At 36.0% G+C, this 18,675-nt stretch overlaps 1 protein-coding gene across 1 annotated transcript; it reads right to left on the bottom strand.

The window, feature by feature from the left end:
• Positions 1 to 9,038: 9,038 nt before the first annotated feature.
• LOC123555435 (caspase-3-like) lies at positions 9,039 to 17,830 on the bottom strand. Its single transcript, XM_045346058.2, has 7 exons — positions 17,203 to 17,830; positions 16,719 to 16,775; positions 11,718 to 11,825; positions 11,161 to 11,354; positions 10,704 to 10,797; positions 10,141 to 10,311; positions 9,039 to 9,386 (listed from the first exon to the last, which is right to left on the bottom strand). Exons 1-7 carry the CDS (start codon positions 17,633 to 17,635, stop codon positions 9,124 to 9,126), a joined length of 1,320 nt encoding a protein of 439 aa, XP_045201993.2. The 5' UTR covers positions 17,636 to 17,830; the 3' UTR covers positions 9,039 to 9,123.
• Positions 17,831 to 18,675: the final 845 nt, after the last annotated feature.

Genomic DNA, 18,675 nt, shown 5'->3' on the forward strand with positions numbered 1-18,675 from the left:
TTTACGTTATATTGTCAATGAATGCGCTTGATATTGGTATAACGGATTATGTGCTTTAGTACACTTGATCGGTTGAAAGAAAATAAACTATCATAATTTTTGTTTTCGGTTAATTTATTTAAATGAGAAAACCTGTATTTGCGCCATGATATAATTATTGCATAATGAATAGATTAAAATAATGGACATTTTTTCTTGTGTTCATGCAGCATATTGTAACTTAGTTATCTTACGCGAATTATATTCCACAATTCTTTACAAATATATTTTATTTGTGCTGTCTGAAAAAAATCAAGTTCGTTTATGTCGATAAATGTCTTGGTTTTGTAGTCAAGTAAAATATTATCACAGGAAAAGCAAATTAAAATCATCATAAAACAGATAAAAGTGTCTTTTTTAACCGAAATATAAGAGACGGATCATTCCGAAACTCATTGGCCTCAGATTTTAACATTTATACAAACAGTTTCACCATGGAAACAATTATTTCATATTAAAACAGCTAAACAGTATGTAGAAAAACTGTAGAACCCATATAAAAAGTTTTCAAAATGCATGCAAATGCAAATCACACTCCAAAATCTAATGTTTACAACTGCAAAAGTTCAGTTTATGACACAAAAAATCTCATTGTAATCCGACATGAAAAACTCCTTATAAACGCCTATTTTTTTTCAAACAATTACCAAGTTTTTGGTTCCATAGGATTACAGTATCTTTGCACTATGGAAAAAAAAATTCAAACAGTCGAACTATAAAAGATATCTCTTATTTATAGTATAATAATTATAAAAGCCTTCTTTGTTTTAAAATGCTATAACAGACTTTGGTTGTAAATTTTACTACATTTTCATTGATTTAAACTATTATTAACCTGGTTTATAGAGCTGAAGAGATCTTCCATATATTGTATATGAAATGGACACTGTAACATAACATGTTTCTCATCTTCTACTGTGTTAATACAATTAAAACAGTTTCTCTCATTCTCATTTAGGTTTTTATACCTCCCTGTCTCTATCCTATCTGGTGCAACGCAGCATCCAAATATAGTCATTGCACATCTATATTGAGGTGGTATTGCAAATTTCGGTATTAAAATCTGTCTTACACAACTTGTACGATTACACCAAATGTTTAACGTATCAAGAAGTTTTTGTAAACCACATGCATTTTCAGCTATCAGAACTAATTCATCAGCATACAATAACATGCATACTATGTCATCAGCAACTTTTACTCCGATATTTAGCTCTTTGGTGGCAGAAACTTAATCATTTACATGTATATACATGTTGAATAGGATGGGAGATAAAGGGCAGCCATGATTCATGTCGCATTTTACATCAAAACATGAAGAGTCAAAGCCATTTAATCTAATGCAACATTGTACTCCTTAAAGAAGAGGGCCATGATGACCCTAGATCGCTCGCCTGGGTCTACTTAAACCATGTGCCCCGCGTGGCAGGGCCATTTTAAACCCCAGGAGGTTAAATCTTAGTAGAGGACCACTAGGTGATGCTACATACAAAATATCAAAGCTCTAGGCTCTGTGGTTTTGGACAAAACGATTTTCAAAGTTTTTCCCTATATAAGTCAATATGAACAATGTGACTCCCCAGAGCGGGGCCATATTTGACCCTAGTGATATAATTTGAATAATCTTGGTAGAGGATCTCTAGATGATGGTACATACCAAATATCAAAGCCCTAGGCCCTGTGGTTTTAGACAAGAAGATTTTCAAAGTTGTTCCCTATATAAGTCAATATAAACCATGTGACCCCGAGGGCGGGCCATATTTGACCCTAGTGATACAATTTGAACAATCTTGGTAGAGGACCACTAGATGATGCTACATACCAAATATCAAAGCCCTAGGCCCTGTGGTTTTGGACAAGACGATTTTCAAAGTTTTTCCCTACATAAGTCTATATAAACCATGTGACCCCAAGGGCGGGGCCATATTTGACCCTAGTGATATAATTTGAATACCCTTTGTAGAGGACCACTAGATGATGCTACATACCAAATATCAAAGCCCTAGGCCCTGTGGTTTTGGACAAGAAGATTTTCAACGTTTTTCCCTATATAAGTCTAAATCATGTGAACCCCAGGGCGGGGCCATATTTGACCACGGGGGATAATTTGAACAATGTTGGTAGAGGACCACTAGAATATGCTACATACCAAATATCAAAGCCATATGCACTGTGGTTTTGGACAAGAAATTTTCCCTTTATAAGTCTATATAAACCATGTGACCCCCAGGGTGGGGCCATATTTGACTCCAGTGGAATAATTTGAATAATCTTTGTAGAGGACTATTAGATAATGCTACATACCAGGTATCAAAGCCATAGGACTTGTAGTTTTGGACAAAACGATTTTTAAAGTTTTTCCTTTCGGTTGTCATGGCAACCAGTGTTCTGTACGGAATTCAATTCTTTGAAAATATTTTTAAAGCAGACTATCTAGGAAATATTCCTGTGAAGTTTCGTCAAAATTGGCCTGGTGGTTTAGGAGGAGATGTTGTTTAAAGGAAAATGTTGACACACGACGCATGACGGACAACGACTGACCACAATAGCTCTCTTAAAACCTCATCTCTTAATCTTTTCTCATAACTTAAGTCCAGGGATAAGATCATTAAGCTTTTTTTCTGAAATGTGTAAAAGCTATAAATGTACTGTTGTGTTCTTAGTTTTCTAATTTCTATAATACTTAACAAGCTATATACATGATCCTTTAATTAAACCATTCTATTTATCATGTATTATTTGATTTTCAGCACACCGGCATACCTCGGTATGAAAGGAGGTCCACGTGGGTCGGATTAGGAATACAATATGTTGGAACTGTTTCAGTACTGAAACAATAGTTATGAATATATTTCCACCTGAAAATAGCTGTGCCATTTTTAATGTATTTGTTTGCAGCGGCTATGTGACTGAAGATGAGTTATTAATTCAACAGTTTGTATATATTAATATTAAAAATAAAATATCGGTCATCACCTATCTCAAACAGTACAGGTACAAATGGTGTTAAAAACCTCTGATTGATGTAGAGAATTTGGCAGTTACTTGGGTAGAACTGGTTATTACGTGTACAAGAACAATGATTAAGTTAACTACCCGCCGTTACATAACTGACACACTGTTGAAAAGAAACGGTGCTAAACCCCAAACAAAGAAATTTATTTTACTATAAACTTGACCTTGCCCAACCTAACCCGAGGGATTTCGTTTCAGCTCCCCATTGGTGTTTTGCCACTGACTGTCCCATGCGTTCCTTTTTTTCCCTTGCTGAACCATTATAAAGTTAATCAAAGGGATAGATACATGTTATTTGGCTACGTAAGTTTCAACAAAAGTGGCGCTTGCATGGAAAACAACTTGAAACTGGAAAAACGTCCGTAGCAATGCCGTCATATTTGTCTAAACTTGGCTTTTTAGTTTCTTGTATATACACCAATGAATAAAATGAATACAGTAACGGGCCCTAACTTCACTGACTGATTTTCACCTAATTTCATTAACAGTAATAGAATCAAGAAGTATCTTTAAAAAAGATATACGGCCGCATTAGACAATGCACACTATAAGCTACGAAACGTGCACGCAATCTGCACATTTACATACGATCGGGTATTTATACAGCAAAACAGAATGTAGTTTTTTTAAGTAAATTTTCATATTTTTATGTAGAACATATTTTACAGAACACATATTTTACATCATAATTATATTAATCATAATCTAGGAAACTTTGACAAACAAAAACTAAAAAGGAGTGGCCGAAAAGTTGGGGACGAAATGACCGTTTTTGAAATCAAGAGATACGAAATGACCAAAAGGGGAACGAGTCGACTGGGGGACGAGTTAACTAGAGGACGAGTTAACTGTAAATCGTTGACGGGAGATCGATCCGTATAGAGTGGCAGTCGAACTCTGCCACAGTTTCATTACCGATGGGATTCATGTTTATGACGTAAGCTATTTCCACAGGAGTCGTGCAGCAGATTATAATGTCTAACAAATTACAGCTCAGAGCACCTGCACACCCCTTAAGAAAATATCATCTATTCCATTGGAAAGCCTGTGAAATTGTTCATCCACTAATCAAAATCAGCTGTTAAGTAGCCTTCACCCCGGATATTTACAGGAGGTACAGGTAAAATCAATACTGGCCTGAGACTGGGAAAAAGAAGCTCTGCTAAAAATACATTGATGCTCATCTGTGGCATTTAGTGAATTTGACAGCAGGACTTGTGATCTGTTTGGTAAATCACTGAATCAAAATGACACAACAAAATGCAATATGAATTCAAGTAAGTTTATATATAAAAGGGAAACAGTTTACTAGCATGGTGTAAAACTTGAGACATTGCTCTGCAGCAGTTTTTGAGTGTAAGTTTTATTTCTATTTTTAGTTTTATTTGACCCCATGCATAAAATATCTACCCTTATTTCATATAAATATATCAGCATGGTTCAAGAGTTTCAGACATTTACATAACAACTTCTCAAATATATAGTTAATAATCCCACACCCACAAGTGCTTTATATCATCATCACATATGGGGTTGCGTTCTAAGGTACCCGTTGGTATACGACGATGCACTTCACAATATTTCAACTTTCTACCGCCTCCTTGTGGCTATCTATATCATACGAATTATACAACTGCGTTGCATGGCATTCTTTTAGTATGGTAATGCCATCTCTGAAGTACAAATGTAAAAACTGTCACCATTCTAAAAGTTTTTGATTTACATGACTTTATTCAACATCACATCGGCGTTTGAAACACTGTTGATAGAAACAGTCTAATTCATTTGTGTAAAGCACCTAATTCTGTTCGATCGGTGTTTGAGAGGCTGTTCTTAAATCATTTAAAGAAGTGAAAGAATTTTGAAAATCGGGTGAAAAATAAGAAAGTTATGAGAATTTAAATATTTGATCAAAATGGATGTCAAAATAATTTTAGAGATTTATTGAATTTCCATATACATATTTGTACTGTATTTACCTATTTTACCTATTTCTGGTAAAAACCCGCCCGCTTAGCTCAGTAGGTAAGAGCGTTGGTCTACGGATCGCTGGGTCGTGAGTTCGATCCTCGGGCGGGGCGTATGTTCTCCGTGACTATTTGATAAACGACACTGTGTCTGCAATCATTAGTCCTCCACCTCTGATTCATGTGGGGAAGTTGGCAGTTACTTGCGGAGAACAGGTTTGTACTGGTACAGAATCCAGGAACACTGGTTAGGTTAACTGCCCGCCGTTACATGACTGAAATACTGTTGAAAAACGGCGTTAAACCCAAACAAACAAACAAACATATTTCTGGTAAATAAATTCTCTATAATGAAAGAACTCGTGTTTTTACATCTTACACTCAAAAAAAAAAAAATCAGAATGCGCCTAGAGTAACACATAACTTGTGACAGGACAAGTTTTTGTTCTGAAATGTATAATATATTATTTTTCAATATTGACTGCCATTTTGTAGCTATTACACTAAATGAGGCGCACCATGCGAAAACCAACATAGTGCATTTGCGACCAGCATGGATGCACGTATGCGCAGATTGGTCTGGATCCATGATGGTCGCAAATGCACTGTGTTGGTTTTCTCATGGTGCGGCTCAAATATTTAATGTATCAAGACATTTCTGTAAATCACATGCATTTTCAGCAATCAGAACTAATTCATCAGCATACAATAACATGCATACTACGGCATCATCAACTTTTACTCTCAACATTTAGCTTTTTGATGGCAGAAACTAAATAATTTATATACACGCTAAACAGGATGGGAGATAAAGGACAGCCTTGCTTCAGGCAACATTTTACATAAAAACATGAAGAGTCAAAGCCGTTTAATCTAATGCGACGTTGTACATCTTTAAACAATGACACAACTGCATTTAAGATATTACCCTTACAACCACACCTTTTAATCTTTTCCCCTCTAATCTTTTCCCATAACTTATGTCTGGGGATAAGATTATAGGCTTTTTCTGAAACCTTTAAAAGCTGTGAAAGCTGTAAATGTACTCTGTTTTCTTAGTTTTCTAGTTTCTGAAATACTTGACAAGCTATATACTTGATCTGTCGTGCTCTTCCCTTTAATGAAATCATTCTGTTCATCATGTATTATTTGATTTTCAGCACACCATTTACTAATTCTATCCTTCAAAAATACTACAGTAGATTTTGTACGTTGCCATACGCCGCGAGTAAGTTTATGTATAAAAAGGAAAGCAGTTTACTAGCGTGGTGTAAAACTTATTCTGCAGTTGTTTCTCAGTGTAAGTTTTATTTCTATTTTAGTTCTGTTTGACTTCGTCCACACAATATCTACCCTTATTTCATACAAATATATAAGCATAGTTCAAGTGTTTCAAACATTTACGTAAGAACCTCTCAAACATTTAGTTAGTAAGCCCTCACCCACAGATGCTTTATCACATCATAACATGTGAAGTTGCGTTATAAGGCAATATTTCAACTTTCTAACGCCTCCTTGTGTCTATCTATATCCCGTGAATAATACAGCAGCGCTGCTTGGCATTCTTTTAGTAAGGCAATGCCATCTGTGAAGTATAAATTTTAACAAGAGCTGTCGGAGGACAGCAACGCTCGACTATTCAACAGCCTTGTCAATTGAATGAATACAAAAGTCGAAAAAGGGGCATAATTTTGTAAAAATGGGAAAAGGGGTTATGGAAACTTCACAGTGCTTATCAGCTCATAAGGTGAACAAGTGCGTGAAGTTTCAATCCTTTCCCATAAGTGGATAATGAAATACCAGCTTACATACACAAACTTAACCAAAAACTTTAAAGTCGAAAAAGGGGCATAATTTTGAAAAAAAATGCAAAGTATAGTTATGGGACCTATACAGTGCATGTCAGATTTTGACAGTGAACAAGTGTGTGAAGTTTCAATCCATTCCCATTAGTGTGTACTGAGATACCAGCTTACATACAAAACTTTAACCAAGAATTTCTAAGTCGAAAAGGGGGCATAATTTCATAAAAAAAGCAAAATAGAGTTATGGAACCTGTGTAATATAGGTCAGTTTATCACAGTGAATAAGTGTGTGAAGTTTCAATCCATTCCCACAAGTCGTTACTGAGATACGAGCTTACCAAGAATTTCTAAGTCGAAAAGGGGACTTATTTTGTAACAAGAGGGCCATGAAGGCCCTGTATCGCTCACCTGACCTATTGACCTAAAGATCATAAAGATTAACATTCTGACCAAGTTTCATTAAGATATGGTCATAAATGTGGCCTCTATCTTAAATAGCTTTTCCTTCAATTTGACCCAGTGACCTAGTTTTTGACCAAACATGACCCAGATTCGAACTTGACCTAAAGATCACCAAGATTAACATTCTGACTAAGTTTCGTGAAGATACAGTCATAAATGTGGCCTCTAGAGTGTTAACAAGCTTTTCCTTTGATTTGACCTAGTGACCTAGTTTTTGATCCCACCTGACCCAGATTTGAATTTGACTTATAGATCATCAAGATTAACGTTCTGACCAAGTTTCATTAAGATATGGTCACAAATGTGGCCTCTACAGTGTAAACTAGCTTTTCTTTTGATTTGACCTGACCCAGATTCAAACTGGACCTTGAGATCATCAAGATTAACATTCTGACTAAGTTTCGCGAAGATACAGTCATAAATGTGGCCTCTAGAGTGTTAACAAGCTTTTCCTTTGATTTGACCTAGTGACCTAGTTTTTGACCCCACCTGACCCAGATTTGAATCTGACTTATAGATCATCAAGATTAACATTCTGACCAAGTTTCATTAAGATATGGTCAAAAATGTGGCCTCTACAGTGTAAACTAGCTTTTCTTTTGATTTGACCTGGTGACCTAGTTTTTGATCCGACATAACCCAGAATCAAACTGGACCTTGAAATCATCAAGATTAACAATCTGACCAAGTTTCATGAAGATACAGTAATAAATGTGGCCTCTACAGTGTTAACAAGATTTTCCTTTGATTTGACCTGGTGACCTAGCTTTTTACCCTGGATGACCCAATATCGAACTCGTCCAAGACTTTATTGAGGGTAACATTCTGGCCAAGTTTCATTAAGATTGGGCCCGAATTGTGACCTCTAGAGTGTCAACAAGCTTTCCTTTGACTTGACCTGGTGACCCGGTTTTTGACCCCAGATGACCCAATATCAAACTCGTCCAAGATTTTATTGAAGGTAACATTCTGACCAAGTTTCATCAAGATTGGACCAAAAATGTTAAAAAACTTTTCCTTCGATTTCACCTGGTGACCTAGTTTTTGACCCCAGATGATCCAATATCAAACTCGTCCATGATTTTATTAAGAGTAACATTCTGACCAAGTTTCAATAGGATTGGGCCAAAATTGTGACCTCTGAGTGTTAACAAGCTTTTCCTTTGATTTGACCTGGTGACCTAGTTTTTGACCCCAGATGACCCAATATCGAACTCGTCCAAGATTTTATTGAGGGTAACATTCTGACCAAGTTTCAATAGGATTGGGCCAAAATTGTGACCTCTAGAGTGTTAACAGTCAAATTTTTGACGACGGACGGACGACGGACACTAAAGCTCACCTTCGAGCACTTCGTGCTCAAGTGAGCTAAAAAAGCAAACTAGAGTTATGAAACCTGTGCAATATAGGTCAGTTTATCACAGTGAATAAGTGTGTGAAGTTTCAATCCGTTCCTGCAAGTGGTTACTGAGATACCAGCTTACATACAAAACTTTAACCAAGAATTTCTAAGTCGAAAAACGCGCATAATTTTGTAAAATAGCAAAATAGAGTTATGGAACCTGTGCAGTATAGGTCAGTTTATCACAGTGAATAAGTGTGTGAAGTTTCAATCCATTCCCACAAGTGGTTACTGAGATACCAGCTTACATACAAAACCTTAACCAAATCGGGACGCCGACGCATAGGTGAGTCAAATAGCTCTATTATTCTATGAATAGTCGAGCTAAAAATGACACCATTCTAAAGGTTTTCGATTACATGACTTTATTCAACATCGCATCTGCGTTTGAAACACTGTGATGGAAACAAGCTTGTTCATTTATGGACAGCGCCTAGTTCTGCTCCATCGCCGTCTGAAAGGCTGTGAGATAAAGACGCTTAGTTAGCGTGCTCCACGTGCACGGCATTTGTTTTGAATATTTACATTGTCTATGAAAATATTTCTTCTCGCCCAGGGCAAGGCTTTCTCTGACTGAGATTAGCATTTCTTCTACATGATCTCTCCGATAAAATTTCTTGAAAACCATGAGCAAAGCATTTATGAAGAATGTAAACTGTGTGCTGCTATCTAAGGAATCACCTAACGTGGCATATCCTGAAATCAAATTTACACAACACGCATCATTACTTGTAAACATATTACTATCAAATATAATTTGTTTAAATTCTTTAAAAAAATGACACGTGCATTGATGAAAATGATGGATACATCATACATATAATACAGTATTTATTTTCAGTTTGTTAGCATCATTCCGAATTTTATTACAGCACTGAGGCCCGGAAATGCTTGTTTTGATGACCTTAAATAATAGATGAATATTCCGTATAACACCTACAAAATATAAATGAACACATTCTCAAATATCTTAACTATAGAAACACCAACAATGATTGATAGAGTTTGCAATTTACGTAATAGTATAACCAGAATAATTCTACATTCTTCAATTAATTGAATTTCTTCTGAATGACAATCATAGGCTTCACAGACACAATGTAGGGTTATGAAAAAAATCAATAAACCGGCATAGGAAATGCAAACACTAAATAAACAAAAGAAATTTATATAAATCTTACCTGATCAAAACGTATAAAATTAAATCATTAAAGTAGATTGACTGTAAAATCTACAATTCTTACATGATGATCGAAATTACAATCAAATTCCGTTCATTTTTCAATAGTTTAAATAAAATGTTTTGAAAAGACAATATACAGGAGGACATCATTTAAATACACACTTGGCTTTCCTTCCTGCTGTATGATACAGGGGTCGTTTATAAGTTATAACCTAACTGCAGGTAAACTTGTTTGATATGTACACGCATATAATGATATGAATATACCTTGCGTGTTTGCATAAGCAATAAGTGTATCTGCATCTGTAGGAACATTGAAAATTTCATCTGACTCGTCAATAATATCTTCTTTTTCATGGTCGTCTGCCTCATCAACTTGATGTAAACCCTGTACATCATCACCGCGACACGACTGTATGAAGAACAACTTTGGTCGACCTGAAATGAAATGAGCCAAGTCATTGAAACCAACATAGTGTATGCACCAGATGGACCTGACAGCTTACGCAACGCGTATCTGGTCGCTGCCATGCATTCGTAAAACCCAATTCAAGTAGGTTATGCGAACAGCATGGAGCCTGACCAGCTGCGCACGCGCAGGGGCTGGATCCATGCTGTTCGCATACCACTAATTGTGGTTAGTCTGCCTCCATGGCAGGCTGGTCATGACATTTAACTCGAGCTATAATGTTACACCTACACATCTAAAATATTAACAAATCTGAACTTGTACAGCATTAACGTCAAATGTATAAATATTTTTATGACGTAAATGCAGCTTAATTGCATGACACATGCTTAAATAGTAAAGTAAAAAACGACGTTTTTACCTGTAAAGTTGTTCATTGTTTGATCACTGTTTATGAAGTGTTTTCTAATGTCATCAACCGATATTGTTTCCCCATCTTTAAATGCGATTCCGACCTAAAGAAAAAGAACTAATACAAGAAATCTGATTTACGTTTTTGGCTTAAATCGCAAACCTGTATTTTTCTGTGGACAAAAATGTATTGCTTTTGGTTTATTACTCAAACTCAATGTTTTTTATCTCATTTTTCAAGCTACGTTTACTGTTTAGATTATACTAGTATGTCTTTCCAATTGTATGTACTAGATGGATCAATTGTATTAATTGTCAATTGTATTGAATTGTATTTATTTACTTCAGACAAAGAAATTGTTTTGATAACCCGTATTTCCTTAACGGCATTTCGAAAGAAGAAAGACGTAGGAAACAGTGATAAATTGAACATGTACATAGAGAGAAAATGAAAAAGTAAACATTACCTTGTTACCGTGGCTAAGTATGACGCAAATGAAAGCATAATAGGTTCGTTTTGTATCTCCATTCAGTTTTTCCCTGGTTTCATTCAAACCTGTCCATATATCAGATGCTGTTAGGTTGCCCGAAACTGTTTTCACATCAAATCCAAGGTCGTTACCGAAGAAAGATTCCAAGTTTCTAACATCATTTCCCAGTCCTTTAAATTTGTACAAAACACAAAGCACTTCACTTATAAATAGCAACTTTGGATATGTCTATAAACACCATATATTTTATCTGCATTTAAAAGCAAACAACAACAACATGAAAACCTGAGAAACGATTTTACATATGTCAGTATTAAAGCTGGCCACCCTTCACTACTTATGTTGCTCAATCAAATATTCTACCGAAAGAAACAAATAATCTTTACATTATCTGTAGATATTTGTTTTCCGAAAATAAACTTGAAGGATTGCCAGATTATTATGTTAATTAATATTTATACATAAATATGTAAATATACTAAATACATGCGTCTAAAACATTAAATAAACTGCCAAACTTTATATGGGATTACCTGATCTTTCATAGTTGAGAATAAGCAAGAACCCCTTCTTCCCATCAGTATCGTACTTCCCCCTTCCTTGTACATCAACCCCATACAATGGATCCGATTGATCTGTTTCTGAAAACAAAGATTTCACTTGAAATCTCTGCTATGCTTTTTTGAGGTTTTTGTGTTACATATATTCTTTGCATGGAGAAAACTTGACTCGTTCTTTAGCAGAATAATATTGCGTTCCTAAAGTCGCGCAATATTTCCTATGCAGATGGTGTACAGACACTAAACTATGGAAGCCCTGGAGGGACAATTGATTTCCGTACTTCCCACTTCTGACTTCTAACTTTTGCACTTCTCACTTCCAACTTCTTGACTTCCTACTTCCTACTTCTAACTTCCGCACTTCTGACTTCTAACTTCCACACTTCTGACTTCCAACTTCCTGACTTTCGACTTCTGATTTTTCAACTTCCACACTTCATACTTCCGACTTCTTGACTTCTTACTTCCTACTTCTAACTTCCGCACTTCTGACTTCCACACTTCTGACTTCCAACTTCCTGACTTTCGACTTCTGATTTCCAACTTCCACACTTCTTACTTCCGACTTCTTGACTTTTTACTTCCTTCTTCTAACTTCCGCACTTCTGACTTCCAACTTCCTGACTTTCGACTTCTGATTTCCAACTTCCACACTTCTTACTTCCGACTTCTTGACTTCTTACTTCCCTCCTCTAACTTCCTCACTTCTGACTTCTAACTTCCACACTTCTCACTCCAAACTTATTGACTACCTACTTCCTACTTCTAACTTCCACACTCTTGAATTCCAACTTCCTAACTTTCGACTTCTGATTTCCAACTTCCACACTTCTCACTTCCGACTTCTTGACTTATTACTTCTAACTTCCGCACTTCTGACTTCTAACTTCCAACTTCCTGACTTTCGACTTCTGATTTCCAACTTCCCCACTTCTTACTTCTGACTTTTTGATTTCTTACTTCCCTCTTCTAACTTCCGCACTTCTGACTTCTAACTTCCTGACTTTCGACTTCTGATGTCCAACTTCCACACTTCTTTCTTCTTGACTTCTTACTTCCCTCTTCTAACTTCCGCACTTCTGACTTCTAACTTCCACACTTCTGACTTCTAACTTCCTGACTTCCGACTTCCAACTTCCGCACTTCTGACTTCCAACTTTCCCTCTTTGGAAGTCAGAAGTAAGAAGTGTGGAAGTCGGAAGTAAGTTGTCAAGAAGTTGGAAGTCAGTGGCGTGCGTAAGTTAGAAGTCAGAAGTTCAGAAGTAAGAAGAAGGAAGTAAGAAGTGTGAAAGTTGGAAATCAGAAGTCGAAAGTCAGGAAGTTGGAAGTGAGAAGTGTGGAAGTTAGAAGTCAAAAGTGCAGAAGTTAGAAGTAGGAAGTCAAGAAGTTGGAAGTGAGAAGTGAAAAAGTTAGAAGTCAGAAGTGGGAAGTACGGAAATCAATTGTCCCTCCAGGGCTTCCATACTAAATAGGAAAAAAGGTGCGAACAAATGTAGTTTGATGTAATTATCATAAACTTTTTATATGAGGTGAATGATTAAATTAAATGTTTAAATGAACGAATTGTAAAAACAAGCAAATTTAGTGAATTTATATCTCCCACCGAATAAGCTGTAGATATTCAATTTCCAGATATACACAAGTTATTTACTAAAGGCCCGTGCAACGGTTAGTTGGTTCATATTTCTTTTTTTTTTAATCAAGGGAAAAACTGTTCTTTAAGAATCTATAAGTTTCATGAAGATCCATCTATGGATTACTTTGTTTTGTGGGAATTTATGAATTTTAGAACAATTAAAGCGTTATAAATCTGCAGTTACTGAAGAGATTCTGGTGAAATATACGTATGCATCACCACCCTATAGTGATCTATACTTGTATTAAATTTCACGAGGATCCATTAATGGACGCAGTGGTCAAGAGGGCTAAGACGCTTTCCTACGGGGGTGAAGGCCCCTGGTTCGAATCCTGGTTACTCCCATTGCGATGTGTCCTTGGGCAAGGCACTTTATCACGATTGCCTCAGTCGACCCAGCTGTAAATGGGTACCAGCAAATTGCTGGGGGTAAGGTATAATTTGTTTCAACTGTTCTTAAAATAGGGTCGCTCAAAAGCTCTACAGATTTTATGTTGTCAGATTGTTTCACAAAGCGACGGTAAATAAATTTACCTTTAACTTTTTAACTTCACTTTGTTATTTGGGAGTTTATGAATTATAAAACAATTGAAGGACAATAACTCCGGTAAATGAAGGGTTCCTGACGAAATTTCGCGTGTACAACTGCCTTACGGATATCTATATTTGTATAAAGCTTCGTGAAAATTCGTCAATAGGTTACTTAGATTCATCCAAAATTCTTACGTATTTTACCAAATCAAGGGGAAAACTCTGTTTTAACTGGGTCAAGGAGGATATTCCTAAATATGAGAAAAGGTCATGTGCTCATTATTCATAATGTGAGGTTTGGTAATTCTAATTAAATAAACTATTTGAATTATATTCTTTTACATTTGCTCCAAAAATCACTATGTGTGAGCAAAGGCCATGTGCTAATTACTAATTATGTAAGGTTTGGTAATTGTAGCTGAAATATTTTTAATGATATGCATTTTTAATTTCTTTTCAAATAAATCAAGGGGAAAAGTCTGCTTTTACTGAGTCGAGACGGATGATACTGTGTAAAAGCAAAGGTCATATGCTATTTTATGAGGTTTGATGATTCTAGTTTAAATACTTTTGACTTTGAACGGACGAACATACGGACGGACACTGCCAAAACAATATCCCTCCGCCTTCGGCGGGGGTTATTTATTTGTCTGACCATCTACAAATTTGAGTTAGTGCAATTATATCATGGGCATTCCAATGACAAAACCTGTATTAGTGACCAAAACAATCAAAACTGAGATAACAAAAGATTCATAAAGAACATTCTTATATCTTTGAATTCTGAAAATTTGAAGTAATTTTCTTCACTATTTCAAGAGTTACAATGGTTTTAAGTAAGTCATCAAAGGCATTTTGTTTGTTTGATTTGGGCTAACGCCGTTTTTCAACAGTATTTCAGTTATGTAACGACGGGCAGTTAACCTAACCAGTGGTCCTAGATTCTGTACCAGTACAAACCTGTTTTCCGCAAGTAACTGCCAACTTCCCCACATGAATCAGAAGTGGAGGACTTATGATTTCAGACACAACGTCTTTTATCAAATCGCCACGGAGAACATACACCCGACCGGGGATCGGACTCACGACCCCGGGATCCGTAGATCTGCGCTCTCCCTATTGAGCTAAGCGGGCGGACTGAAGGTGTCACGGTATAGAACTTGAATATCAAAACGGGGAGAAAGTGTGTAGGCGGCCGGGCAGCTCAGTCGGTAGAGCATCGGAACGGTATTCCGAGGCCCCGGGTTCGAGTCAGGTCTGGCTGCACATTTTTCTCACCCTGTGACATTTGGCTTTTTTTTTTTAATTTATCAAAGATAATATTTATTTCATATCATGTATGTCCTTATGGAAGGATAAACATATGGCAAGTGCCATATGTTTATCCTTCCATAAGGACATACATGATTCAAAAATTTCAAAATGGTGGGGAAATATGTCACGGTATAGAACTTGAATATTAAAACGGAGAAAAAGTGTGTAAGCGGCCGTGTAGCTCAGTCGGTAGAGCATCGGAACGGTATTCCGAGGCCCCGGGTTCGAATCAGGTCTGGCTGCACATTTTTCTCACCCTGTGACCTTTGGCGCCCAACATGGGACCGTGACGGCATTACACTGGTTTAAAGTCTCCGACGCCTGTAATTGCTTATATATAAAGTGCCCGCTGAAATTTGAGAACTAATTTCAAAATGGTGGGGAAATATGTCACGGTATAGAACTTGAATATTAAAACGGGGGAAAAATGTGCAGCCTGACCTGACTCGAACACGGGGCCTCGGAATACCGTTCCGATGCTCTACCGACTGAGCTACCCGGTCGCCTACACCTTTTCTCCCCGTTTTAATATTCAAGTTCTATACCGTGACAAAGGCATTTTGAGACGTGACGTTAAGAACGCAGTATGACGTCGCCGTGTATGGCGAGTTGTTTTTTTTCCAAGTCATTATAGCAACACATATTGCGTCTCACTTACTAAACATCATACGTTTGAATATTTAATAACAGTTTAAAATGATTGTACTGAAAAATAACTTAATCGTATATTTTTGTTTCATCACGGGCCTTTTATCTATACACATCTATATTTTCATGATGCATGTGTGTTTTGGAGTCCGTTGCAATGACAACACAAATTACATTTACATGTATTTGTAAAATATGATAAAATTTTATTTCCCTTAGATAACTGTATTACAATACTGCATACTTGTTTCTAGTTTCTGCATGAACATAAGAAAAACAATGATTTTCCAGTATTTTAAACATCTTATTATGCAATATTTATATTATATCACTAATACAGGGTTTCTCATGGAACGGCCCATATATGTGTGTATTGTTGTTACGACAGAATCAACTGATACCTAATAAACTCTAAACTCTCTTACTGGCCTTGGAATGAGTATAACCGCAATATTATTGAACCGTATGTGATAATCCCTCTCACGTCTTGTTTAGAAAAAAATGAAAAACACATTACAGTGCGTCCATGTTGCCCTGCCGATGGAATTGTTCCATTTCGTTCAAATCTGGCCATTCTATTTCACATACAGTTGTCACATCAACTGTATGTATTAAATTAAATGGCGAAATGTAAGACGGTTATAAGTTGAATACAGCAGTTTCGAGCTTCGCTAACGCTCGCTCGAAATTAATATTTTGAAACTGCTGTATTCAACTTGTATATTGTAACCGATACATATGTGTAGATAAACCTTTTCAAACTATGACACCTGTAGGATTTAATTTATAAATCTTAAGTAGCTAAAGGTCAGTCGACAGCGACCATTATTCAAAAACAATTATACCTTCTTCGTGTTTTCTCTTCTTCACGTTTTTATCATTTATGTCCACTTTATCTGCACCTGCAAAACAAACACTTTACTCAACATAGATAGTTTTTTATCTAATATCTGCTCATTTGCATTGATAACACTGGCGTTAGTACATATACAAATTATAAGCTCAAGTATTATTGTACACTTTAGCTGGCTACAACGTGTATTTATTTAAAGATACTACACCTAGATAAACTCTCTACAACGAAATATTAAACTCCTCGCAAACTTATAACTAAAGAAAGTTGAAACGGTCTTCCAATATGCAATTAAATACGATGTTTTAAGTATTCAAACACTTGATGTAGTGATAGCAAAATACCTGTATACACATGTATAACATACCATGCAAGAATTCGATAATAATAATATGAAGTGTAATTTAATTATAACCGTACTAAATATCTTTTACAACAAAATGTGATAAAAGCAAGACAAGATCATAAATAGCTACCTGACTTAATCTGGCCGCTCCTGCTACTAGCACTAGGTGTAACTGAGCTTGACTGACCACGATCTTTCTGCGATCCAGTCTGACATACAGACTGACCGCAGTTGGTAGTTAAAGTAGACTGACCACTGGCCTTTCCCAAATTTTCACTCGCCAGTGCTTCGATAATTTCCTGTTCTCTTTCTTGGATCAATTCATCTACGTCATTATTTCCACTGTCCTTTGCAACTTTTTTTAAATTATCGTATTTTCCTATATCAAGTTTCCCTTTACTTTTCATTGCAGCAAACTTTCCCAATAGATTTGGTTTACTGTTAAGTAACCCTTTTGGTACAAACTGAGTCATATTATAAACAAAATTTATGTATTCCGGACTATCTGTTTCCATCATGTCAGAAATATCAGTTAGAAGTTTAATATGCAAAGAAACAGCCATACTTAAAATCCTTTGTTCCGACAAATCGTTCCCAGAACCAAAGAGCAACGTTCCTTGTTGATCGATAACATCTAATTTTAGCCCTCTGGGTTTTCCGTATCGGTGAACACATTTAAAACAAACTTTACTATCATGTACATTGTTTATGCGTACACGGATGAACAGGTTATTAGTTTCTATATAACGTTTCAAAAAAGCTTAAGGTTTAATATAAATCGTATTTTTTATTTCTGTTTTTAAATGAATAGATGACGTATTATTAACATGACTTACGTTAATTCATTGTCTTCTAAATATTTTACTATTATAATCACACTACCTATTACTACAGGAATCCTTATCATAGTGAGTGCTAATATGACTGGTCTATTTTCAAAACACGTGTACTGGGACAATAAGTCAAACAATTGTAGAAATTTCTGATGTTATGTAAATACTACGGCGTAAAAAAATTGTTTGTTTCCGGTATCCCGACCTACCCTAAATTTTTGACCCGACCCTATGTGATTTTATGGCTTTCGAAAATATTTTATTTTTTTTGCAACTTTTTAACAAAAAGATGCCAAACTGCACTTTTTAAGCTTTAGACATGGTCAGTGATGTTAGAAATCAACCCACTGGTGCTCTTAAGGCATAACCCCCTTATTTGTATTTATTTTTTGACACAAAAATAATTTCCGAAAAGCCTCATTTAATAAAAACACACACACACACACACACACACTAAAAAATAATCTGACCTAACTACCCTATTTTTTTTCTACATGTTACCGGAAACAAAGAACTTTTTTGTAACACGGCTCGAATTGATTGCCAGTTAATCAAAGAAGGTGAAACTTTGTATTTTCCGTGTTCAATAAAAGAGCAATATGACGTCAATGACACATTACGTTAACAACATTATCAGTCATAAACATTTGCGGTCATTCCTATGAGGTTAAAACGAGCACTTGACAATACAGATGACATTAGGCAAAGGGGAGCTAACCAAAGCGCGCAAAATGAATCAAGAGATTTACGCGTAACAACCCTTTGAAAGA

Source organism: Mercenaria mercenaria, chromosome 7, assembly GCF_021730395.1.
Source record: "Mercenaria mercenaria strain notata chromosome 7, MADL_Memer_1, whole genome shotgun sequence".
NCBI lineage: Eukaryota > Metazoa > Mollusca > Bivalvia > Venerida > Veneridae > Mercenaria > Mercenaria mercenaria.